The 26,561-nt window shown below is 49.3% G+C and overlaps 1 protein-coding gene across 3 annotated transcripts in view; it reads left to right on the plus strand.

The window, feature by feature from the left end:
• The window catches only part of MYO1D (myosin ID), a 145,620-nt gene that overhangs the window by 89,184 nt on the left and 29,875 nt on the right, over nt 1-26,561 (plus strand). For all 3 annotated transcript variants that reach the window (XM_071728705.1, XM_071728706.1, XM_071728704.1), the window contains exon 21: nt 4,803-4,957. In XM_071728705.1, the coding sequence (XP_071584806.1) occupies nt 4,803-4,957 (155 nt within the window). The remainder of the gene's footprint in view (nt 1-4,802; nt 4,958-26,561) is intronic.

Below are 26,561 nucleotides of genomic sequence, written 5' to 3' on the forward strand. Positions count from 1 at the left end.
CTTAAACCTCCAGAACCTGCCTGGGTTGCTTGGAAATGTCATACACAAATTTGTTGGGACATTTGCATTTGGAGAAATAACAAATCTGGCTGCCCCACGTTGCCAAAAGAGCAGAGATGGGATTAGGGAAAATCTGATCTGCTCATGTGGAGTGGATTAGCTCAGAGGGTTTCCTTGGTGTTGTTTTTGTAGCTCCTCTTCTTTCCTCCTTGCTGCTCACCCACAGCAGCATCTGTGGAGCAAGGTCCTTGTCTGCCCTGTTTGCTCATGCTCAGAGGAGCCTTGGCTGTGTCTCCATGTGTCTCCACGTGTCTCCATGTGTCTCCATGTGTTTCCATGCCTCTCCATGTGTCTCCATGTGTTTCCATGTGTCTCCATGCCTCTCCGTGCCTCTCCATGCCTCTCCATGTGTCTCCATGCCTCTCCATGTGTCTCCATGTGTCTCCACGTGTCTCCATGTGTCTCCATGTGTCTCCATGCCTCTCCATGTGTCTCCATGCCTCTCCATGTGTTTCCATGTGTTTCCATGTCTCTCCCTGTCTCTCCATGGCAGTTTCTTGTTCTGAAGGAGTCCCTGCCCAGGAGTTTGCAGCTGCAGCTCATTCCCCCTGGCTGACATTCTGTTCCCCTGACATTCTCTCTTCATTGTGCAAAGTGAAGTTGTCAGCAGATAATTCTGCTGAGTGCCCCCCCCTGCTTGTGCAAACCAACTTGTTCAGATGCACAGAGACTCCAAGCAGAGTTGTTCCTACCTGGCTGGGGGATTTTGTGCAGTACCCAGGTGAATGCAGGTGGGCAGTGTGGAATTCTGTCCATCTGATTTCTCAGTATTGGTTTGCTGAGCTGTTGCCTTGCCCACAGCAGCCACTGCCATTCCCTCACTGCCTCAGTAATGACAGGTAAAGCTGCATTTGTCACAGCTGGAGAAAAACATCTGCTTTACCTGTGTGTCTGATGGGGTTAAAGGCAGAGTTTGTACACTTGTGTCACAGCACAAAGCCAGGTCAGGGTGCTGACAGCTTGAACTTTTCCCTCTGGAATCCTTAATACCTTAAAAATTGAAGGAGGTGAGCAAGTCAGCTGCAATTTGTACATTTCCTGTGGGATATCTTTTATTAGAGCTGTTAGCAGTTCTTGTTTGTTCACAAACTGGAGTATCCATTCCCCCAGAGTGCTGGTTGTTGGGTGGCTGCTTTGCAGTTCCTCTGGCAGCAAAACAATTACTGGTCTGGGCATCTAGGTCTCTAACTCATAGAATATTTCAGTTTCTGTAGGTATAAATCAGCTTTCTTTGTAGATCTGCTATTATTCCCTCTAGCATCCTACCACAAGGCTTCTTGACCCAACAGTTCCCTTGACCTGAGCACTCTGGAGTCTTTTGCACAGGAAGGATGGATCCAAAAGACCCCACACTGACTCATCCAGGTGTCAGAATAATATTCCAGAGTGGGGGTTTGCTGACAGCTATTTATGGTGAATGCTGTAGTGATAAATTTCTGCTCTTTTGGCCTCAGCCTCTCCTTTCAACTCCTTCTCCTGCCCTGGGGTGCTGAGGAACAGCAGAAAATCTGCCTGGACACGGGGGATTGCATCATGATGCTCGGGCATGGTCCCTGATCCTGCTGCTTCTCTGCTGAACCCTCTCTGCACTGCAGGGAGAGGGGAGCAGAGGAGAGACTTTGGCAGTGTATTTGGTTCCTATACATACATGAAATATTTGTATTTCTTCAGTCAGGATTTTTTAACCCAAACCCCAGCCAGTGGCTGGTACTGTAACACCTCTGGGTTTTCCCTTTTGCAGCTGTGATTCTTTCACCTCCTGAGCTGCCTTGGGTCTCTCTCCTGGTTTTCTGCATGCCCCATCCCTTCCTGTGGGAGGGGGGGGCTGTAAGCAGCCCATTAATCACCCAGAAATTCCCAAATTCCTTCCCTTTGGAGGCACGAGCGAGGTTTAAACTGATGCAGAGAATTTTGAGAAGCAAAGGCACCAGCCCTGACTGTGGTGTGTCAGGTATGTCCTGCTGTGCCACCCTCGTGTGGAAAACACCCCCTCCCCGTGGCAGCATCCTCAGGGATGGCGTTTCCATGGCAACCTCACTGGAGATAGCACAGCAAACACAGCAGCAGGAACCACAGCACAGTTCCCCTTCTCCTGGCAGTGGTTGAGCCCGGGATGCTACAAACCTGCTCTGTCACTTCATGTCCTCTGTGAGGGCTCTGTCACTTTGTGCAGAGGATGACAGAGCACTCGTTTTGCTTGCAAGGCTGACTGGCTGGAGATGCTGCTCTGGGGGATTCTCTGTGTGGGAGAACTCTGGCAGCTGCCTCTGAAGTGCCAGCAGACAGCTGGCTTTTTGTTCTTACCTGGAGAGAAAATAAACAGGGCATGGCAGAAAGGATTGAAAAGGTGACTGAGCAGCAGGAAGGACCTTGCAGCTGCCTTTCCCAGCCCAGTGCTGAGTAAAGGATGCTCTGTGAGTTTTTCCCTGATCTTCAAGCCCAGCAAATATTGGTGTTTGTAAACAGTGAGATAAACACCTGCTCTGCAATCATTTCTCTTGTCTTACATTTATTCCTTCAGCCAGTCCTATGGGGGGGGTGAAACGGGGAAATTTGGAAGGGCTCTTGCACTTCTGACGTGGTTCTGTTAAATAATTAATATTTCAATAGGCTTTTCAAATCCAGAGATTTCAACTTGTTCATCTTTCCCACTCAGTGCACGTTTAAAACCTTGCTGGCAGCCATCCCCACAGCCCCTTTGTGCTCACAGCAGGTTGTTTAAGCATGCAAAGTAATTTTAAGGGACACCATAAAGCCAGCCAGCTGTTAATGCCTGTGCACAAAGTGCAGCCTGGCTTTAAAGTGTTTCATAACTTGGAAGGGCAGAGAGTGAACCCCACCTGTGCTGGGGATGTGCAACTGGTAGCTTTGTGCTCATGTCCTCCCCAGCACAGGCAGTGGGGTTATGTAGAAAGGTTTTTTTTCTTTACAAAGGGAATAATGAGACTTTCATTTCCACTAAATGGAATATGGGTGCCTCTCCCTTACAGGAGATTGTTGTTTTTCTCTGCAAACCTCTGGATGCCTCCAAGGAGCTGTGTAGTCTTCCAGCAGACAGGGAAGATCTGCTCTGTTCTCTCTGTACTCATCATTCTTTTAAATTTTTTTTAATTTTATTTTTATCACTGGTTTGTTAAATGTATGTTCCTCTTGATGTTTCTTTTGCTATCCTTGTATTTTGTATTCCAGAGCAGAAAGTATTTTTTTGCTTTTCCTAAAATTCCTCTGCATAGGTTGTGTACCCAGATTGCCACTCCTAAAAATAGACAAGTTTTGCTTTGGGAGATGATGAGGACAAAGCTTTTCATGTGCCAAGTAGTGGTTATTTAACAGACAAAAAAAGCCCAAAACACCAGCTAAACCCAAAAAACCAAAATCATAGAATCATAGAATCCCAGAGTGGTTTGGGTTGGAAGGGACCTCAAAGCCCCCCCAGTGCCACCCCTGCCATGGGCAGGGACACCTCCCACCAGCCCAGGGGGCTCCAAGCCCCATCCAACCTTCAACACTGCCAGGGATGGGGCAGCCACAGCTTCTGGGGGCAACCTGGGCACCCAGGGGCTCAGCACCCTCACCCCAAACAATTTCTCCCTCCCTCCCTGCCCAAGATCTCCTCTCCATCTCCCCTCTTGCAGCTCCAAACCCTTCCCCCTCATCCCATCCCTCCAGGCCCTTGTCCCAAGTCCCTCCCCAGCTTTCCTGGAGCCCCTTCAGGCACTGGAAGGTGCTCTAAGGTCTCCCCATGGGATCCTTCTCTTCTCCAGCCTCAATACCCCCAACTCTCTCCCCCTGGCTCCAGAGCTGCTCCAGCCCTCCCAGCAGCTCCAGGGCCTCCTCTGGAATGGCTCCAGCAGCTCCGTGTCCTCCTGCTGATGGGGACCCCAGAGAATCCCCTCCCTCACCCTGTTGGTCACGTTGCAGGTGATGAAGCCCTGGACATAATTGGGCTCTAGAAAAGGTGGAAAAGATCTGAGGGAGAAATTGTTTGGGGTGAGGGTGCTGAGCCCCTGGGTTCCCAGGGTGCCCCCCGAAGCTGTGGCTCCCCCTCCAGCCCAAACCAGTCTGGGATTCTGTGGAACCTCCCCTCACCCCACATTTCTAAGGAAGGAGAAGGTGGAGGAGCACCTCATTACTGGACCCATCGTGGCTTTATGGGGTGCAACTTGTATTACACATCACAATATTCTGACTTACAGTGAACCACTTTATTCTTACATTATCTGTGTCCTGTTGCATTCCAGCACTCCAAATGTTCACCTGAAGATGGTTGTTGGCCAAATTCATGACTACTGTTGGTTTCCTTTGAAAAGAAAAAAAGCAAAACAGGGTTGTGACTTGGCCACCAATCAGTTTGGTGCTACCCAGGCTGAGATTTTTTGGGAAAGGAAGCTTTGGGTGTTACAGGTCCTAGAAGGAAACTCTTTGGTGGGTGCCCATGGTACTGGCTGGGCAGAAGCCCCCTGCAGGGACACAGGGACACAGGGACACCAGGACACAGGGACACAGGGACACAGGGACACAGGGACATGCTGCTTTGGGCTGGATGGTGACATTTCCTCACACTTTGGAGATCATTGACTTCCAAACCAACCCTGTGGTTTCACCTTCACTTTCTCAGCTGGAGGAGAACCTGCAGACTGCCCCTGTCCTGAGCTCTCTGGGGGGGCAGATGGAGAGCCAGGAGACCAAAGCCAGGCCAGTAACCAAGATGTGTCCCTGTTGTTCTTGCTTTCTCTTCCCAGCTGGTAGGACTCAGTGTCTCCAATGGCAAGGACCAGCTCGTGGTCTTCCACACCAAAGACAACAAGGATCTCATTGTCTGTCTCTTCAGCAAAGAGCCCTCCAACGACAGCAGAATTGGGGAGCTGGTGGGAGTCCTGGCAAACCACTTCAAGAGGTCAGTGCTGGGGTTGGATTTGTTGGAATCTCAGTCTCCCTTGCCAGATCTTCCCCCAAAGTCCTTTTGGTGCCAGTTCTGAGCTTTATCCATGTTACTTCTCCATATTACTAGGAGCAACATTTTCTTCCCTGACATTTTTGGGATGTGCTCTGTAGCTGCACCGCTTTGCTTGTTCCTTCTGCCTTCCTTGGTTGTGTTTGTTGGAGCATGGGTGTTTGGGGACAAATATCACTGAAGATGCATCTTGAGTGTGTCACAAAGGCTCCTCAGTGCTTTTACAGCCAAGCTCTTAACACAGAAGATGAAGATGTAGCTGTTCCTTTCTCAGATTGCTCCCCCTGCCCCCAGCAGCAGTCAGTGATTTATTGCTTCAGCTATAAAAGTGTCATCTCTGTCTCTCCTGTAAATCAACGTGCAAAAGCTGTTTTATTGGTGGGCTGAACACTTCAGTGGTTATTTTGCATTGAGCTTCTTGTAAACCTGGCAATAATCACCTTCATCCCATGGGGTGAGGTGGGGACAGTCCCCACAAGCATCACAGTGTAGCAGGTGATCACATAAAAGGAATTGAGCAGAGGAATGGTCTGTGGGGTGAGCAGAGTCATTCCCCTGCTCCTCCAAAGCAGAGTCTCCTGAGATGTTCCCAGCATCACACCAAACCATTCACAATGTCTTGGGCCATTTGTGGCTGATTAAGAGGAGTCTTCCTGGGTCAGCATTCCTGCAGAGCTACAAGTGGCAGGACAGTGAGAGTGAATTTAGGTTACATTAGGTCCCTAGGTATTTTTTTTTCATTAATTTAAGAAGAATGTGTGGGTTTAGCCACTTCTCACCACTCCTGTGTGAATTCACTGCTGCCTGTGCTCTAGAGGTAGGTGCTAAGTTCATTTGAAGTGAATTCTCAGCCTCAGCATCAATTGTTCTGTGAAATCCAGTGCTGAAAAGCAACAGAAAACATTCTGTGGGTTTGCTTTAACCTAACTATCTTTTCAAAGGTTTCAGCTGGGGAAGTCTGAGCAGATTATGGGTGTTGTAAAGCAACACACTTCATTTTGGGAACCTTGTGAAGTAGCTGGAGTTCTTTTCATGTCTGGCGTGTTTTGAACACAGGTGACATCTTCTTCAGATACTGATGTGCCTCAGCAAGTCTCTGATGTTGGGAAGAGCTGTGGATCTGCTGGGTACTCTCCAGAGCCTGCATGTTCAGTGTTCAGACTGCCCTGGTTTGCTGGTCCTTGGCCTGGGTGGTGCTGGGCAGTACCCAGCCTGGTGTTCCCATGTAGCTCATGTTCCTCATTTTAGGAGGAGTCTGGTTTGTGGGCATCCATCTAAAGGATTCCCCTTCCCTTGTAGGGGCATAAACTGTTGATTTATAACTTCTTACACTGATTTTCACAATGACATTTTTAGCTTTTCAGATCATTATTTTTTATCTAATCACTGCCTGTAGGAGAATGACACTTCAATCCACTCACATGTGGTTTAATCTTCACTTAAAACAATATTAGCAATTTTTTGCTACCTCAGGTAACAAATCTCAGCAGGTTGATATTCACATTAGCAGCTGATTCAGTGGGACAGCTGCTCTCAAAGCCCCTTTTTCTCCCATCTCCCAAGTTAGTGGTTTACCAGTAATGTACAGGAACAGCTCACACTGAGCTTTCCAAATACCCAAATGTCACAGTTCCCCCGTGCAAAGCAATATCTGTAAATCAAAATAAGAGGAAATATTTTCAGCCATATTCAATTTTTCTAAGAGTAAAAAAAGAAAAACCCTGGCAGTGAATGGGATTAGCTGCACCCCTGGAGAGGCACTTTGGGAATTCCTCATTAAGTGGGATCAGCTGAAAGCCACCCTGAGCCTCATGGCAAGTGTCAGGTTTCCCTGTCCTGCCAGGAAGAAGATGAAAAGAAAATAAAATCTGGAGCCTGAAAGTTGAGGCACCAGGAGAGTCTGTAGTGTGACCAGACCTGGGATGTGGGAGCAGCTCCTTGGGCTACAGGGGCCTCACTTTGAGTCCTCTCTGGGCAAAGAAAGTGATTTTCAGCCATCCTAAAATGAGTCCTACACCCCTGTGGTGAGGTATTAGTAAATGTGCACAGTGCCCTTGGTTGTGTGTGGTGTAAAGGTGCTTAAATCCTTGTGTAATAACAGGATGTAAGATTCTACACTGTAGGAAAGGTGAGGAGGGGGCTGGTGGTCACCTCTGTGCTGAGGATGTCTGAGCCTTCTAATTCAGATGCTCTCTTTCTGGTTTTATTATTTTTCCATTCTCTTAGAACTGGGAAGCTTAATGCTGACGTGTCACATGCTGGGAATTTTTGGAAAGGTTCAGCAAAACACTAACTGAGGCCCAGAGGTGGTGATGGTTCCAGGTGCTGTGTTCTGGCAGCTGCTTTTGCAGGTTGCACAATCCCTGTTCTCAGGCTTCAAGTTTGGGAAGGTGTTGCCTGAGTTCAGATCTTTTCCCTTTGTCCATGAAAATCTACCTGAAGCTGCATCTTCTTAAAGTTATCCCTGGTGGAATTTTCTTACTTTCAGGCCGTGGTCCTGATATTTCTGTAGCATAAAAGCAATGTGGTGACTCTGAGCTAGAAAATTTTGGAGCAGCAGCTCTGCTGATTCAGATGGTCAGCTGGATGTGGTTGAGTTAATGGGTGTTGGAGCTGGGTTTCTAATGTGTCAGATAGATTATAAATTTTTTTTTTTAGCAATGCAGTTATTCAGGTAACTGAGCTCCCAACAGAAGGGGTGAGCAGGCTGAGATGTACTGGTCCCAGTAAGCTCGTGCCAGCCTGCAGAGCAGTGTGTGGACTTGTGCATGACCTTGGGTTCTCCTGGGGGTTTTCCTTGCTGTTCTCCTGCTCTGGCTGTCCTGGAGCCCTTGTGCCTGCCAGGTGAGAAGCACTGGGACTAATCAGGGTGCATGAAATAGCTGGAACAATCCTCCAGCAGCTCCGTGTGGTGGGATGTCCCTTGTTGGAGCAAATGTCTGACATTTTCATCATGGGACTCTTGTGCTGCTTGGCAGGAGAAGATGCTCTGAAGATGCTCCTGTTGGTTTGCAGGGGAAGCAGCTTTCAGAAGCTGTGGATGTGGCCTTAGTGTCCCTTCAAGTGCTGGAACCCATGCTCAGGAGAAAGGGACCTGAGGAGCTGTTGGAGGAGTGAGTGGATGTAAAAGAGGAGGTTAACAGCCAGGAAAGGACTTGTCCTTGCCATCTTTTACACCCATGTTGCTTCATGGTCCATGAGCCTCTAGAAGGCATCTCAGCTGATCACTCCAACATCCTGAGGCCTCTTTCTGGCTGGACTTCTCCAGGGAAGCCCTGACCACAGCCAGGTCCCAGAGCACTCATTGCTTTTCCTCTCATCCTCTCACACCTTTGTGCCACCTCCTGTGGCCCAGTCCTCCTGCACTGGGGAGGTGGCATGGTCTGTAAAGATCCACAGATGTCACCAGCAAAGGTGACCAAGTCCCAGCCTTTGGTTCCTTCAAACCCAGGCTGTCCCCTGGCCTGCTCTCTGCCATCCTTTCTCTCCCCCAGTCCCCCCTTGTCTGCAGCCACCACTGCTGATTTTCTTCCAGCGTTGCTGAAGGGGAACTAAAAGAGCTGTAAAAAGCAATCCCTGCAGATCTGCAGCAGAAAATCACTTGCCTGAGGATAATCCTGTATATTCCATAGCACTTTGAGACCTGTCAGGCAGTTTTAATCATTGCTGTGCACTGGGTACATTTCCTTTAGTTCTGGGTTCTTACACTGCTGTGCCTTGGAGCCAGTTGTGTTGGCACTGGTGCCCCACTGACCAGGCAGGAATTCATCAGAATGGGTCTCAAACTCCTGAGGTGGGCAGTGGGCTCTGTTCCAGCCCATTTCCCTGCTCTTCTCATCAGATCATGGAATGGGTTGGGTTGGAGGGACCTTAAGGATCATCTCCTCCCTGGTGTTCCTGGGATGGGCAAGGCCATCTCCCTCCAGACTGAGTTGCTCCATCCCTTCAAGCCCCTCCTCAGCTTCATTTTATTTACAAGCCTCTTGTAATTTTGCTCCATCTGTGGGTTTTGTTACATCAGCCAAGCTGGCAGCAACTGGTTGGTTGTGGAAGGGGAGAGGTTTGGTGTGGGACCTGGTGTCACGTGCAGATGCACCCCGTGGGTGTTGTGCAGGAGTGTGAATGGAGGTTTTATACACCTGTTGGAAAAATGGGGGGAAATCTATATCTGTGCATTTATTCATATGTGCAGACATGTAAAAATGGGTAAAACGTGTGTGTAGATACAAAACTGCTACACATAAAAATGTGGGAAGTCTGTGGGTACAAACATCTATGTGAAAAAATTGGGGGGAAATCTGCCTTTTTAGAACAAACTGAAATGGAACCACATTTTGGGCAAGGTGCATGGTTTGCCCAAGCTTCATTCAGCTGAGATTAAAGCTTTAAAGTGCTAAAAAGGATAAATAAACAGGTACATAAATAAACAGATCCTGGTGCAAGGAGTTCAGGGGCTGAGCAGATGGGGAGCAGAGGCTGCTCTTGGTACAGACCTGGGGCAGCCCCAAAGTTCCCTTCTGGTGGCTTCCCTGGTGTTCAGAGCTCCAGCCCTAGATCCTGGTTTCCCTACAATTCCTTAAAACTTGGGGAGGGTGCAGTGACACCAGGCAAATGTCAGAATAAAACCCAGCCAGCTGCAGCACTTTGGGAAAGCTGAAGATCTGTGGTGCAAATAAAATAACTCACGAGTGGGTTTGGGGTTTGGGGTTTGGTTTTCTCTTTGCAGCAGCTGGTGGTGAGGCAAAGGAAGCTTCCTGCAAACACATTGAAGTGAAAGGTTTTGAAATGTGCCATTAGCTAAATGGTGGTGGTTAAGGTTAAACTCCCTGCCTGCTGCCCAGGGGTGGTGGTTGTTAACAGTCTGAGTGCTGAGCTCTTCTCAGAGGAGATGGAAAGAAACACCCTGGAAATACATTTGCATCTCTTGTGCCAGGGTGAGGACAAGAACTTGCTGCATTTTTTATGCTGGCTGTAAAAGAAAAAAGACAAAGGAGATTGAACATGATTGTATTTTTCCTGTTGAGGAGAACAAGCTGGATTGGAAGCACAGTCTGAAACAGATCATTAAGTAGGAGAGCTCAGTTTGATTAAAATTGAGTCAATATTTTTATTTGATTTCTTCCCCCACTGATAGGAAGAAATGAACCTTCCAGCTCAGGCCCAGGAATCACGTAAGAGGTTAAAACCTTTCAATTTGTTGTGAAGGTGTTCTTTTGTATCACAACTTATTTTAATCCGTTTCAAATTGTTCCTTTCTTTTAAAGATGTTTCTCTTGCAGAAACCTCCACTAACAGCTGAGAGTAATAAATTTCCACATGAGTTAGAACAGAAACATCTCCTGTGTAAGCAGCCAGAGTCTGGAGGAGAGGATGGGGATTCATCCTCTTGGGTTTTTTGAGGACAAAGGAAGGAGGAGCCCAAACTGGGATTTGAAAACACAAAGGTGCTGATGTGCTGCTCACAAACCTGCTCCTCAGAAATGCAGAAAGCCTCCACACAGAGGCAGGGGGTGACAAGTGCTGGGATCAAATTCATCTGTCAGCAGCAGGATGAAAATAATTCATCCATCCATCCACCCATCCCTCCCTCCCTTCATCCATCCCTCCATCCCTCCATCCATCCATCCATCCATCCCTCCATCCCTCCATCCCTCCATCCCTCCATCCATCCCTCCATCCCTCCATCCATCCCTCCATCCCTCCATCCATCCATCCCTCCATCCATCCATCCATCCATCCATCCCTCCATCCCTCCATCCCTCCATCCCTCCATCCATCCCTCCATCCCTCCATCCCTCCATCCCTCCATCCATCCACCCATCCCTCCATCCCTCCATCCATCCCTCCATCCCTCCATCCCTCCATCCATCCATCCATCCATCCCTCCATCCCTCCATCCATCCATCCATCCATCCATCCATCCCTCCATCCATCCATCCATCCATCCATCCATCCATCCATCCATCCCTCCATCCCTCCATCCCTCCATCCATCCCTCCATCCATCCATCCCTCCATCCATCCATCCATCCATCCATCCATCCATCCATCCATCCATCCATCCATCCATCCCTCCATCCCTCCATCCATCCATCCATCCATCCATCCCTCCATCCATCCATCCCTCCATCCATCCATCCATCCCTCCATCCATCCATCCATCCATCCATCCCTCCATCCATCCATCCCTCCATCCATCCATCCATCCCTCCATCCATCCATCCATCCCTCCCTCCATCCCTCCCTCTATCCCCTGGCACTTGTGGCAGTGGCTGGGCTGGGGGGGACACCCTGGCTGGAGGTTTCCATCAGTGCTGGGGATTTCTGGTAGGCCAGACAAGATCAAAAGGAGTTGAGGAGTGCTCTGGATAACCAGGCTGGAAACAAACTGCTTCTGAACTGCTCTTTAATATTTGTCCTTTGTCACCACTGCCAGCTCAGCCCTGGTGAGCTCTGATTCAGCTGTGTTAGTGGCTGACACCATTGTTAGTGGTGGCTGGAGCCTGACAAAGGACCAGACTTTATTCCTGTCAGACTCTTCCCTAACGTGGCTTTCAGTGCTTCAGCTTTGTTTTCATACAGCATTTCCATTCATTGTGGATTTTTAGGAAAATTCTGCTGTGTATGGAGGGAGCCCTAACCCACAGTTAGCCCTCAGCTTTTAAGCACCAGCTACTCAGCCTTGCAGAAGGGGAAAAAAGAATTTCCTTATAGAAAATAAATCTTCAAAAATACAGAAACTACAAAAATTTGCTTAATTCTCTTTTCTTAGTGACTTAAAAATTTTTTTTCTAGTATTTAGCTAAGATTTACCTTAGGGAAATGTATGATTTTTCTAATCATCTCTGGTAATACCTCTGTGGGTTTGTTGACCCCCCAAGTTGTAGCTTGGGTTGTGAAATGCCAGTTCTCTGGAAAATACTTGGAAAATACCTAGATAAAGGTTTGTTGCTTGTGGTGACTCCAGGGCATGAAGAGGAGAGCTCAGCACCCGAGGAAGGGCAAATTCTGCTTTGGTTTGACACTTGCTTCTTCAGCTGGTGACACTGAGTTTGTCCAAGCTCTTGTCCTGCTCCAAGGGAGCTCTCTAAGGAACTCAGAAGGGGATCATTTCCTTTCTTAAAACTCACCTTCCCCACGCTGCAGGAGAGCTCCTTCCCTGCCTCTGAAATGGGGCTGAGCCTCCCCCACCTCACATCCCAGTAAAAAAGCAGCTTTTTGTGATACATGTCAGGATTTCCCTGAAATGGGAAAATTAATTTTGCCTCCTGCAGTACTGGATTTGTTGTGGCAAAGATAAAATGAGCTTGAGAAAGGGGCTGGGGCTTTCAGGAGGGCAAGTTTGATTTTTGCAGCAAAATGGTGAAACCTTTCTTGAAGTCCTTGCCCTCTACATCTAAAAGTCAGTTCTGCTGCCTGAGAAGGTGAATGGTACCAATCGATGGCATTTTGTGGCCTTCCTTTGATTACAAAGAGGTAACTGGTCAGTTTTTTTTCCCCAGCTCCCATTGACAGGAGGAATTCTGTTGGAAATCCACTGGAAAGGGAACTCTGAGATGTGTTCCAGCTACTTGATCCCTAACTCTGAGGTTTTCCATCTGAAAGCAGCACCTGGATGCTAAAGCTCCATGCAAATGTCCAGGGTCCTCCTGGGCTGGAAATCTTGGTGTTAATGAGAAGTTATTGCAGCTTTATGGGCTTTGAAGGAGATGTGACTTTTCCAGGTGGTTTAGATGCTTGGTGTTTTCTGGAATTGTTTTCTATTCAGTGCACTTAAAAACCCCCCTGGATTACTTGGAAAATTTAGAGCCAAGTTTCTACAGTAACTGTAATTCCCATGAAAGTAGCTCTCAAGTGACCCAAAGGCCCTCTCCAGCCCCCCACACCAGGGTGATGTATTACCCACAAATGAGACTTCCTCTTATTAGCATTTTGCTGAGTGTTATTTGAGTTGCTGAGTTCATTCCCTGTCTCCAGCAAGTACATCCACTGGCCTGGGGCTTAATTAATCCTTTCTCTTTCTGGGCAGTCTGTAGCAGCAGTGGGAAACTGGAAGGATTTATGTGTGGTCTGAGAAAATTCAAACCCATCCTCCTCCTCCTCTCTGGGAGTTACAGAGCCAGCATCCTTCTGAGGATGAACATTTTGGTGTCTTAGTGCACTCAATGTTTTCTTTTCCAGCTCCTGCCTGTCCTTGAGAAATTTATGGTGGGAATAAAAAAACCATTCAAGAAATCCCCCCCTAGCAGTTGTTGTGGGAAAGTGTCCACATCCCCAGCAAGCTGCTGTGGTCATGCTGTGTACTCTGGATTTTCCCCAGAGAAGGTGTTATTTTGGGAACAGGTGAACAGGAGTGTTTCACCCTACAGAAATGTTTCTGACAAGCTCTCTGCTGTACTCAGTGTGTTCATTTTTCCACCTTTCTGACCATACGATTATTTTCAGTCTGGAACTACAGCTCTTGGCATCCATTCTATGAAATTTTGACACAAACCATCACCTTGCCCTGCTGTCAGCAAACTGAAATAAGCAGAAAGTGGCTCCTAAAGAGCTTTTGGTAGCACAGAAATCCAAGGAGGAGGAGGAAGGAGGAGGAAGGAGCTGCCAGCTGTACGAACACGGCCGCACAACTCGAGGTTGTAACCAGGGATGATCTTGCTGCTGGTTGGATCCTCAGCCCCAGCACTGCCTACCTGCTGTTCCCAGAGCCTTTCCTCTCCAGGAACCAGATGGCCCCATGTTGCCCGACCTCACCAGGGCTTCCTTTCCCCACAAGTCAGTATTAGCAAGCTGCCAAAGGACCCATCTGCCCCGAGCAGCTGTCCTGGCACCCACCGGGCTGTGTGCTGGGAACCTCCCAGCTCTGCAGATCTCAGCCATGTAAAACTTGGATATTTTGGTTTTATTTAGGGAGGAGGGTGCAATTCATGCCATCTGCCTCGTGTGCAAAGGGATGTTACGTTGAGAGAGAAGTAATCTGTCACACTCCCCTTGTAGTCTGTGGTCTGCCATAACTACACCAGTGTGCTTTACCCCACCTTTTGATTTTTTTTTTATATAAAACAAATGCAGGTTTGGACTCAGAATGGCTGCAGATACACATTTAGTGCCAGCACACAACTTCAGACTTGTACAAATTCTCTTCCCCTGGATGTGGGACCTCAGCCAGGACATGGAACTGGCTCTGCAGAGGGTCCCCAGCACCCACCAGCTCCTGCTTCCAGACCTGCAGAGGTTCAGAACATCTCACAGGTGATGCTTCAATATTAGCAGAAGCTGAAGCATTCCCTGTGTGTTTGGAATGAGTCACAGGGTGGTTTTCCTGCCTCACATCTCATTATTTCTCACTGCTCAGTGGCCACTGGCTCAGCAGCTCTGGATCCAGATTCAGGCTTCTGCCTTTTAACTACACACCCTCCACTTCAGAGAGTTGCTAAATACCAAACAAGCTGGTTTTGTAAAGACAAGAGCAAAACAAAATATATTCAAGGCTTTAGTATTTTTAAAGGGGCAGAATAAATAGAATCACTGGATTTCTGTTTGAAACAATGAGGACAAACACACATTTTTCTCTTGGGGTCTTTGGGTATTTGATAAACCTCATCACAAATGATTCTGCTGCTTTTTGCTTTCTTACATAAACCAAAGGATCATCAAAGTAGACATTCCCAAAAGTTGCCTTCTGGTTTTCTACTTTATAGCATTTCTATATAGAGCCAAAACTTTGTCTTTCAAGCTTGTTTTCCTTCCAGTTCTCTTGCCCAGTTCATTTCATCTTGAACTCAATATTTGAATTGTTCTCAAAAAGGCACTTCATGTTTCTGAGGAAAGGTAATTAGTGACTTGGCATATAACTAATATTTTGTGCTTAGAGGACAGGTTTGGTTTTGTTTTTTCTGGAAGGTGTGGAGCATCTTCTGATCAAATCTGGATGTGGCAGATGCCTAGCTTGGTGCTTGACATTTTTGGAAATGGCTAAGGAACTTGATTTTTACATAGAGATTAAATATTTGGTTAAAATATTGTGTCCCAGCAATTCCTCCTGAAGCCAAGGCCAAGTAAATCAGTATTTAAATAGGGCTGTACTCACCTGGCTTCACAAAAAGAGACCAAAAACTCCTTTTATCTCTGGATGCACTTTATGGCTTTTATTTTGTCCTTATACAAAAGATCCAGATCTTAATGTCTGAGCTCAAGTTTTAAAGCTCCTGCTGGAAAAAGAAAAGCCAGGCTGTGGAGTCAAGTTCCCAGGATCAAACAGGAATTATCCCTTAATATACTGAGCCAGCTTGTAGTTCTGCTGCTGTGTTTCTTACCCAAACATCTGAGTGGAAGGAATGCTCATGTCTTTTGTCCATGGCTCTGCTTTCAGTGTGCCAAATTCTTAAATAAAGCTGTGTTGGGTTTGGGTTTTTTCCTGATATAGAAAGATTTGCATAAGTGGAGCTGTGATAATTTTTGTGGTTGGTTTTACTGCGTTGGCTTCAATTCAGTCCTTTAGATCACTAAATCAGTTTTGATTTGCTAGTGCTTAAACATTGCTTTTTTTTCCCCTCTCCTTCTTCAAAACAGATGCATTGAGAATGATCCGAGGCAAATTTCCCTGTAAATTTCCTTTGTTCTTTAAATCAGCCTGAACCTGCTTGCTCCTGCCCGAAGCTTGGTAGTTGTGTGAGATAATAAATTATCCAGATAGGAGGTTTTAATTATAAATTAAGGGGGGAAATTAAAAAGAGGAGAGTGTTGGTGTAAAATCCTCCATTCCCATTTTCTTCTGCTGGAATCTCCAGTGGAGCAAACCCTGCTGCTGTGTCTGGTGGTGCTGGTGGCTGGTCCTGTCCTGTCACCCATCCCTCTGCTGGAAGGAGGGACCTCACCTGGGGCTGAAACTTCCAGGCTGGAATTGGGGATTTCCAGGCAGAGGGAAGCATCCTAGAGCAGAGGAGGCTGAGGGGAGGTTGGAGCCAGGGGGGGTCAGGCTCTGCTCCCAAGGAACAAGGGATGGGACAAGAGGAACTTTTGGCACAACTCAAGTGGTGCCAGGGGTGGTTTAGGTTGGAGCTTGGGGACAATTTCTCCCTGGAAAGGGTTGTCAGGGCCTGGCCCAGGCTGCCCAGGGCAGGGCTGGAGTCCCCATCATCCCTGGAGGGGTTTCAGACCCTGGGGATATGGGGATGAGGGACATGGGGCAGGGGTGGCCTTGGCAGGGATGGGGGAAGGCTTGGACTCCAGGATCCTAAAGGGCTTCTCCAACTCAAACAGTTCCATGACTCTGACTGTCCAGGTGATGGGATCCTGCCCCACATGGCTTCTCCCTCAGGAATACAGAGGTTCTGTAAAACAGCACTGGTAAGGACAGGCTCAGAGCTAAGCCCTTTCCAGATCTACCTCTTAGAAGTAGAATTTCTTCCTTTTCTGACACCCTGCAGAGAGTGATGTGAGGTCTGGGGCTGCTTCAAGGGCTTCTCCTTCAGCTCTGGGCATCCCCACAGCTGCTCCTGCTCCCCAGCCCCTTCCCGTGGAGCCACCTCACTGCCACGCGTCTGTGTGGATGGTTTGGGCTGCAGCTTCCGAGGGTGAGAGCCCCAGGAGCTGGTGTGTTCGGGGTAAATCTCCATTCAGAGGAGCCAGGTGGAGCCCAGGCATCTCTCCCAGATGAGGTGGTTGGGTTTGACCTTTGTGTCTCAGAGGCTTCAAGGGCCAAAGCTGCCGGGGCCGCTCTCAGCTGAGCTGCTGCTTCCCGGAGATGTCACCTGAAAGAATCTGACCCCAAATAGCACTGCTGGTACCCCAGGTCCTTTTTAGAGATGTAAAGCTTGGAAATGATCAAAGTGAGGTGCTGGTTTGCCTTCCAACCCGGGTGTTTCTGAGGCAGAACATCAAGTGCTGGGAGTGATGTGTGTGGGGAGAGGCAGCACAGCTCCTGCTCTGCTCTGGGGGGACTGAAGGAGCTCAGCCCTGAAAGGTGGTGGCTGAAGGGCTGCAGGGAGGTTCTGCCATCACAGTCCTTTCATTTAATGCTTCAGTTGGTGGCTCCAGTGCTTACCTTGCCACCCAGCTCAAGCCTAATCACACCCTTGCTGGGTCTCCAGCAGCTTGTGGGCAGCTCCACAGTGTCCTCCAGGCATGCCAGAGTAACCCTGGTGTTTCCTGGGAGCTCCCATGGAAGTGCCTGCAGTGAGAGGTGTCTTCAGCAGCTCAGCAGTGTTGGGCCAACATCTATTGCTGGGAAAACACAAGGAACCATTTCCTTCTGTGTCACTCACACAGCAAAAGGTGCTTTGTGTGATGGGTTTGTCACCCCTGGAGCCACAGGGAGAAGTTGTGTTTGCAGAGCCCTTTGCCTCCCCACGGGCTTAGGGAGGAGAGGGAAGCTTTAGCTTTTTCATTACAGCTTCTTTCCTTCCAGGATTTCATTTAACTGCAGAGCTGAGAGGTTAATGCCACCCAGGTGATACCAGCCCAGCTGAGGAGAAGCCCAAGGAGCACCTGCTGCTCCCACCATCAGCTGGATGAACTGCTCTGGTTTCTTTGGCCTTTTGCTTTTTTCACCACTAATGAGGAATGTTGCAGTAAAAGTTGGTCCAAGGCCATGGCAGGCATAGGGAACACCAAGTGTTCCTCCAGGAGAAGAAAGCTCCTGAAATGCTCAAACTTTTCCAGGAGCATCATTTTCTAAAGTCTCTGCTTAGATCCCCAAGGACCTTGAGAAAACCAGAATTCTGCCTGCTCTCTGCCTGGAAACCTCTTTCCAACTGAGGTTTGGAAAAAATGTGCTGATTGGTTTTTTTGGAAGGCAGAATTGAATAGGATAAAACAAACTGGGGTTTGAAACAATAGCCTTGCAACAGCTCTGCTCCTGTGCATCTGACACCAACCCCAGGCTGGTCCCTTCTTCCTGCCCTGAAACCACAACCCAGTTCTGTGGAATATTTGGGAATATTTCTTCCCCTTTATTTTCCTCTCTCTCTCCCCTCCCGAAGCTCCTTCTCCAGGGGAGCTGTGTGGGTGCCATCAGGCTGGCAGCACGGGGTGTCTGTCTGTCCATGGCAGCAGCTTGGATCCAGTGTCTGCTGCACTTGGACCTCATCATGAGAACAGCACAGAGAGCTCTGGAGTGGGCAGGCAGGAGATGGCAGATGCTGGGGCTTTGCTTGATGGGTTGGCATCCTCCTCAGAACCATGAAATGGTTTGAGTTGGAAGGGACTTCTGAAGATCATCTGGTTCCAAGCCCCTGCAGTCAGCAGGGACACCTTCAACTAGACCAGAGTCCTGTCCAACCTGACCCCTGATAGGACCAGGGATGGGGCATCTCCCACCTCTCAGAGCAACCCCTGTGGTTTGGGCATCTCTCCCCATGGTGCTGCTCCTCTGCCCCTGTGTCCCTCCTCTGGCCCTGAAGCCCCTGGCTCCCCAGCACAGCCAGGAGGCAGCCAGCCCTGGGCATCCTTCTCCCATCCCTCCCCTTTCCCATCTTTATGCAAACACAGATTGATACGCAGAGCTCTTGCAACAAAGGGACAAATTGGGTTTTTTTCCCCAATTCATTCTTTTTTCCTTTCCCCCTCCAAAACAGAACACGTTCCCTGGGCAGGGGGGGGGCTGGGGCAGCAAGGAGTGCTTGGAGGTTGATTTTCTCAGTGGAAGAAACCTGATGGGTGTGGAAAGGAATGGGAAAGGCAAGAGGATAATGCTCTGATTCCATTCAATCTGCTTGGCAGCAAATCACAACCTGGATTTCCCCATATTCCTCAACAGCAGCTCCCTCCACACCCCCATTTCCATGCTCAGAGCCCAGGGAAAGCTCTGCCTGGGGTGCTGGGGGTGCTGCTGATGCTCTGAGCCAGCTCATCTCTGAAGCCTTGCCCATGGCACACCCTGGTTTCAGAAAGCTAAACCCCCATTTTTCCCTGGATATGGTGCCCACCTTGCTGCTGTTGCATGAGTTCCTCTCTTCTCCAGCCCTTCTCTCAAACCAGGGCTCCAGACAGCAGACAAAAACAACAAAAAAAAAAAAAAAAAAAGAAAAAGATCCACCATGATCATATTTACTGGTGACCTACTTAAAATCCTCTTTCCTCATCCTCATTTAGTTTGTGTGCTAAAATGCTGGCTGGCTTGCAGTCTCCAAGGAATTGCTAACAGAATGATAATGAATGCAAAATGTGGCCCCTCGTTTGTTTAATGGTATTTTCAGAAAAGACATGTTAGGGGTTTTTTTATTGCATCATTTAGACTTTGCCCCCCCTCCTTGTGATGTATTATTCCCATTTTTGGTCTCCCTGCTCAGAAGCCTTTGTGTTCTCATTGCAGGCCATGCTGTTGTTTGAAGAGATGCCATTAAATCATGGGATGCCTCAATCTTTTGATATTTTATTACTTTTTTTTCCTTTTCTTTCTTTTTTTTTTTTTTTTTTTTTTTTTGAGGAAAATTAGGCTTCTGGCTCTCTTCTGGGAAGTCTGAGCTGTGCAGTCAAAGGCCTCTGTTGGGCATCATTTTTTTTTCTGATGAAGATGATCTAACAGATGTGATGACTTAACAAATTTCAGACCTACTCTAGTGTATTTCTGGGGGGTTCCTGTAAGTAGGTTTGCAGTCCAGGGTAGAAAGTCATCAGCATTTTGTGCATGCTGCATCTCTCAGGTTTTCTTCTTCCCAGTTTTTCTCTTCCCAGATGCATTTAGAAGCAGCCTCACACTGGGGCTGTTGCCCGGGCACTCTGGATGTTAAATGTGGGTTAAACCTCCACATTTTGGATGTTCCTGACTGCATCTTTGTGTTCCATGGATAAACTGATCCTACTTTATCCTGGCATCACGGAGTGGGTGAGGTTGGGAGGGAGCTCAGAGCTCATCCCCTCCATCCCCCTGCCATGCCCAGGGACACCTCTCATCCAGCCCAGGCTGCTCAGAGCCTCATCCAACCTGGCCCTGAACACCTCCAGGGAGGGGGCAGCCACAGCTTCCCTGGGCAATCTGTTCCAGAGGCTCAGCACCCTCCTGCTGAACAACTTCTTCCTCAGATCCACTCTGAGCCTCTTCTCCTGCAGTTTCAATCCCTTTCCCCTTCTCCTGTCCCTGGACTCTCTGATGCAAAGTCCCTCTGCCACCTCCTGGAGGTTCCTTCAGGGATTGGGGGGCAGCTCTGAGGTCCCCCTGGAGTCTTCTCTTCTCCAGGCTGAACAATCCCAGCTCCTCAGCTGCTCCAGCCCTTGGATCATCTTTGTGGTCTCCTCTGGACTCCTCCCAACAGATCTCTGTCCTTTTTTCTGCTGGGGACACCAGACCTGGCTGCAGGATTGGAGTTGGGGTCCCAGAAGAGCAGAGTAGAGGGGGTTCTCTCACCTCTCCTGGTCTGCTGGCCAGGATGCTCTTGATGCATCCTAGGACAGGGTTGGCTTTCTGAGCTCCAGGGACAACAGATTTTACCAAAGAATATCAACAGGATGGTGCAGAGTTCCTGGGAACACAGAGATCCACCTGAAGTGCTCATTCCTAGTGACTCAGGACTCCTTTTAGGGCTGGAATTGAGTTGCATCCCATGTGCCGTGTTGCCACACCAGCCTGAATTCCCTTGTTGCCACTCAAAAGAGAATTTCTAAGCAGATACCTAAAAAACACAACATGAAGAAAAAAAAACATTACCACTGGGTGGCTTCTGCATTTCTTGGCAGCCAGGAGCTGCCTGGCTGGAGCAGAGCCCTGTGGTCTTTGGGCATCTGTCATGAATTCAACTTCTTGCAGGCTGGAGAATTCTTGTTTTCTCACCAAACCCTCTTGCCTTAGGGGTTCTTTTCATCTGAATTTGAGATGCTAAGGGAACTCTGAGCATCCTCCCCTGGCAGCAGGACATTGCTTCCGTGTGGTTCCTACAGGAGGTGACAGTAACCGTGGAGGTGACAATAATCAGGGAGGTGGAGGGGGCAGAAGAGGTAATTAGCTCCACTATGCTGGTAAAACCACTCGGTTTCTATGGAAATTAATTCAGTTTCTGGCTCCAGGGCAACAGCTTAAAATTAGACTGTAAGTAATGTTGTGTTCTCTTGTAAGTAGTGAGGAGGAGCTGGTCAGGACAGGGAGTAAACATCAGAGGATGCTGATCCAGGAGGAGAAACTTCATCTCCTGGTTCAAGTCCTTCATCAGCTCCTGCTGTGCCCTGTCCTGGGGTGGAACAATTCCTGCTCTTCATAAAGTCAGGCAGAAGCCTTTGGAGTGGGTGTCTCTGCCTCATTAGAGGAAGGAAGGAAGGAAGGAAGGAAGGAAGGAAGGAAGGAAGGAAGGAAGGAAGGAAGGAAGGAAGGAAGGAAGGAAGGAGGAAGGAAGGAAGGAAGGAAGGAAGGAAGGAAGGAAGAAGGAAGGAAGGAAGGAAGGAAGGAAGGAAGGAAGGAAGGAAGGAAGGAAGGAAGGAAAGGAAGGAAGGAAGGAAGGAAGGAAGGAAGGAAGGAAGGAAGGAAGGAAGGAAGGAAGAAGGAAGGAAGGAAGGAAGGAAGGAAGGAAGGAAGGAAGGAAGGAAGGAAGGAAGGAAGGAAGGAAGGAAGGAAGGAAGGAAGGAAGGAAGGAAGGAAGGAAGGAAGGAAGGAAGGAAGGAAGGAAGGAAGGAAGGAAGGAAGGAAGGAAGGAAGGAAGGAAGGAAGGAAGGAAGGAAGGAAGGAAAGGAAGGAAGGAAGGAAGGAAGGAAGGAAGGAAGGAAGGAAGGAAGAGGAAGGAAGGAAGGAAGAAGGAAGGAAGGAAGGAAGGAAGAAGGAAGGAAGGAAGGAAGGAAGGAAGGAAAGGAAGGAAGGAAAGGAAGGAAGGAAGGAAAGGAAGGAAGGAAGGAAGGAAGGAAGGAAGGAAGGAAGGAAGGAAGGAAGGAAGGAAGGAAGGAAGGAAGGAAGGAAGGAAGGAAGGAAGGAAGGAAGGAAGGAAGGAAGGAAGGAAGGAAGGAAGGAAGGAAGGAAGGAAAGGAAGGAAGGAAAGGAAGGAAGAAGGAAAGGAAGGAAAGGAAGGAAGGAAGGAAGGAAGGAAGAAGGAAGGAAGGAAGGAAGAAGGAAGGAAGGAAGGAAGGAAGGAAGGAAGGAAGGAAGGAAGGAAGGAAGGAAGGAAGGAAGGAAGGAAGGGAAAGGAAGGAAGGAAGAAGGAAGGAAGGAAGGAAGGAAGAAGGAAGGAAGAAGGAAGGAAGGAAGGACAGGAAGGAAGGAAAGGAAGGAAGGAAGGAAGGAAGGAAGGAAGGAAGGAAGGAAGGGAAGGAAGGAAGGAAGGAAGGAATGCAGACGGAAGGAAGGAAGGAAGGCAGGACGGAAGGAAGGAAGGAAGAAGGAAGGAAGGAAGGAAGGAAGGAAGGAAGGAAGGACAGGAAGGAAAGGAAGGAAGGAAGGAAGGAAGGAAGGAAGGAAGAAGGAAAGGAAGGAAGGAAGGAAGGAAGAAGGAAGAAGGAAGGAAGAAGGAAGGAAGGAAAGGAAGGAAGGAAGGAAGGAAGGTAAGGAAGGAAGGAAGGAAGGAAGGAAGGAAGGAAGGAAGAAGGAAGGAAGGAAGGAAGGAAGGAAGGAAGGAAGGAAGGAAGGAAGGAAGGGAAGGAAGGAAGGAAGGAAGGAAGGAAGGAAGGAAAGGAAGAGAAGGAAGGAAGAAGGAAGGAAAGGAAGAAGGAAGGAAGGAAGGAAGGAAGGAAGGAAGGATGGAAGCGAAGGAAAGGAAGGAAGGAAGGAAGGAAGGAAGGAAGGAAGGAAGGAAGGAAAGGAAAGGAAGGAAGGAAGGAAGGAAGGAAGGAAGGAAGGAAGGAAGGAAGGAAGGAAGGAAGGAGGAAGGAGAGGGAATGAAGGAAGGAAGGAAGGAAGGAAGGAAAGGAAGGAAGGAAGGAAGGAAGGAAGGAAGAAGAAGGAAGGAAGGAAGGAAGGAAGGAAGGAAGGAAGAAGGAAGGAAGGAAGGAAGGAAGGAAGGAAGGAAGGAAGGAAGGAGGAAGGAAGGAAGGAAGGAAGGAAGGAGGAAGGAAGGAAAGAAGGAAGGAAAGGAAGGAAGGAAAGGAAGGAAGGAACGGAGATAACGATTAGAAATGAAGAATGTCTGTCTCTGGACTTCAGTGTCCACTGGCGTTCATCTGAGCAGGTTAAAGACAGAGTTTAAAGCCCAAGGAGCAGCAGGCACAGAGCAGGCAGGAGGGAATGGTTCTGGGGGTGGAGATGGGAGAGTCTTGTTCCAGCCAGGGAGGTTTGAACCTGTACCAGCTCCAGACCAAGTGACCCTGAGGCTGGGCATGGGGGGTTCACCTTCAGATGCAGAGAGTGTGTTCCTGGGTGAGGAGCACCCATCAGCAGGAGGGTCTGATCTCCTTATCTGATTTAATTTCACTTCATCTCCCAGAGCCTGTGGTATCAATTCCTATCCTGAGTCCACAGGGTGCCTTGCATGAAGCATTTGGACAGAGAAATGGCACGATCCTGGAACAGAGATGGGATTCAGAGGCTATCACATGGGAAATCTTAGTTGGAAGGCAGCTAACTGATTTATACAAAGTAATTAGATGCTGAATTAAATGCACAAGAGCTATTGCCTCTCCCATCTTGCTTTTTCTTGGGTGAACTCAGATGGGCTGACACTGGAGAAGGGGAAAGTGTGTGCTTCCTTCTCCATCCCCCTGTCCAGTGTGTGCTGGGCAGTCCCAAGGGACAGGCTAAGGGAGGATTTCTTGGGATGGCTCCATCCTCACACTGCTGAGACCACTCAGGAAATCTGTGTCCTTCCAGAAAGTGCTGGTTTGCAGGCTGGCCCTGGGGAGACTTCTCACAGAAACACATTAGAGTTGGGTCTGCATAGATCACCGGGGTAGTGTGAGGTGCTTCAAAGAATCCCAGACTGGTTTGGGTTAGAAGGGACCTCAAAGCCCCCCTAGTGCCCCCCCTGCCATGGTCAGGGACACCTCCCACCAGCCCAGGGGGCTCCAAGCCCCATCCAACCTTCAACACTGCCAGGGATGGGGCAGCCACAGCTTCTGGGGGCAACCTGGGCACCCAGGGGCTCAGCACCCTCACAACAAAGGATTTCTCCCTCCCCAAGATTGTCCCCAGGGGACAGTCCCCTCCCTGTCCCTGCTGGGATGCAGAAGGTTTGGGTTTCCTTGGTGTGGAGATGGGAAGAACAGAAGCAGGATCCTGGAGCTCCTGGCTGTGCCCTTCTCCCCCTCAGTGCTCCTGGGGAGCCACGTGTGACCCCAGGACCTGGAGCTCTGCAGGTCCTGCACCCCCAGCACTGTCACCTCTTGACTCTGGTTTCAGGAGCTCCAGACTTTCTCCCAGCCAGCCGGGTTATTTTTATCTCTGTTTCCCAGGGAAACACTGGTTCCTGTGCCTGCTGCATCCCTGAGGATGGGAGGGAGTTGGGGGAGCAGTGAGCATTCTCTCCAAGTTCTCTGCAAATCACTCATTTTGATTAAAGAGGCAAATTTTGTGATCCTTGTGCGGCCAAATGCCAGGGATCCCACCCCCCCACTCCATCAGCCAAACCCAGACACCCAGACATCCCAGCATGGAAATGCAGCCTGGGGTGGGAGGTGAAGGTGCTGACAGAGCAGGTGGAGGAGGGAGGAGTTTGAGGAATGATTTATTGGGGAGGTTTGCAGGGAAACAGGTTGTTCCTCCACTCATCTTGCTGGATGGTTTTAATGGAAGCTTGAAAGATGCTCTCGGGGTGCCCTCCAGCCATGTGCAGGACACTGCAGTGAGCTGCTCTAAACTTCCCAGCTACATGGCAGACAGAGACACAGGCACAGGGAGGGCTTGAGTGTTGGCATCCAAATCCAAGCAGTGACAAGTTCCTCCCAGGAGCTTTTGAAAAGGGAAAAATGGGTAGATAAAAAAATCAGAAATTTGTCAGCTCAGCAGCCAGCATGTGTCCTGTTGTGCCCTGTGGAGTCTGTCACTTTGAGGGTGACATCTGCAACTTGCCCCAAGTTGATACTAGGAAGAAAATTCTTTCCCATGGGTGTTGTAAGACACTGGCCCAGGTTGCCCAGGTTGCCCAAGGAGGTTGCCCCATCCCTGGCAGTGCTGAAGGTTGGATGGGGCTTGGAGCACCCTGGGCTGGTGGGAGGTGTCCCTGCCCATGGCAGGGGTGGCACTGGGGGGGCTTTGAGGTCCCTTCCAACCCAACCCATGCTATGATTCTATGGCACAGGAGAGGATTTTAGGTTTCCTCAGCCCAAGGTGCATCCCACCACAGGTCGTGTCTTGGCTCCAGCATGAGGTCAGATTTTGAAGCAGACTGAAAAAGAGGAATGAAATTAATCTTCCTGAGCCAAAGTGTTCAGTGCCATTTAAACCTGCCCTGTCGTGTATCAGGAAACCACACAGGGCTGGCAGATGGGACACAGAACCTACAGGAGATGTGTTCTTTCCTGCAGGGCAGCTGGGGGCAGGGGATGTATCCCAGGGCCTCTACAATGGCAGAAGAAGCCTGGATCTAGGACCTGAATCTCACCATCCATCTTCAGATCCGAGCAGATATCTCCCCTGCTTTTACTGACACTGCTTTGGGGCAAGAGGGACAGGGATGGTGGTTCCCAAAGCCTTCATCAGCTACGTGTGTTTGCTTTGGTTCTACACTTGCGTTTGGAGGTGTTTGCCCAGCTGCTGGTCTGGGTTGAGTTTGCCTCAGACTGGAATTAATTTTCTTTATAATAAGAATTTACATGAAGGTTTTGAATGTTAATAGTCCTCTTGTGCCTCGCCCACAGCTCCACTGCTGCTGTAGCTTGCAAATTGGCCCAAAGAAATGATGGATGACAAAGCAAAGACCAGGACACATGTGGATGAGTTCAGAATGGGGCAGAAAAAACATCTTGGAGGGAATATACTGTAAAGAAAGCTTGGACTGGGCCAGTCCTGGTACCTCAGTGTCACCAGAGTGGGACTGAAGTGCCCAGCCTGGGTTTGGGATATAGAATCATCAAATGTTTGGAAGGGACCTCAAAGCCCCCCCAGTGCCACCCCTGCCATGGGCAGGGACACCTCCCACCAGCCCAGGGGGCTCCAAGCCCCATCCAACCTTCAACACTGCCAGGGATGGGGCAGCCACAGCTTCTGGGGGCAACCTGGGCACCCAGGGGCTCAGCACCCTCACCCCAAAGGATTTCTCCCTCCCTCCCTCCCTGCCCAAGATCTCCTCTCCATCTCTCCTCTCCCAGCTGCAAACCCTTCCCCCTCATCCCATCCCTCCAGGCCCTTGTCCCAAGTCCCTCCCCAGCTTTCCTGGAGCCCCTTCAGGCACTGGAAGGTGCTCTAAGGTCTCCCCATGGGATCCTTCTCTTCTCCAGCCTCCACACCCCCAACTCTCTCCCCCTGGCTCCAGAGCTGCTCCAGCCCTCCCAGCAGCTCCAGGATCTCCTCTGTCTCATCTCCTGCTCCCAGGGCTCTCCCACTGGTGAAGCAGCAGTGCTGGGCACCCCTCCTGGTGCTGGGGGCTTCAACTTTACCTTCCTTGGGTGCATATTCAGCTGTGGAGGTGGCAGCTGGGCAGGAAATTTGCCTCTGGAGCAGCAGGAGCCAGGGAATCAGGGCAGGATGAGGTGGTGATGGAAGG

The sequence above is a fragment of the Heliangelus exortis genome, chromosome 29, assembly GCF_036169615.1.
Source record: "Heliangelus exortis chromosome 29, bHelExo1.hap1, whole genome shotgun sequence".
In the NCBI taxonomy this organism is placed as follows: domain Eukaryota; kingdom Metazoa; phylum Chordata; class Aves; order Apodiformes; family Trochilidae; genus Heliangelus; species Heliangelus exortis.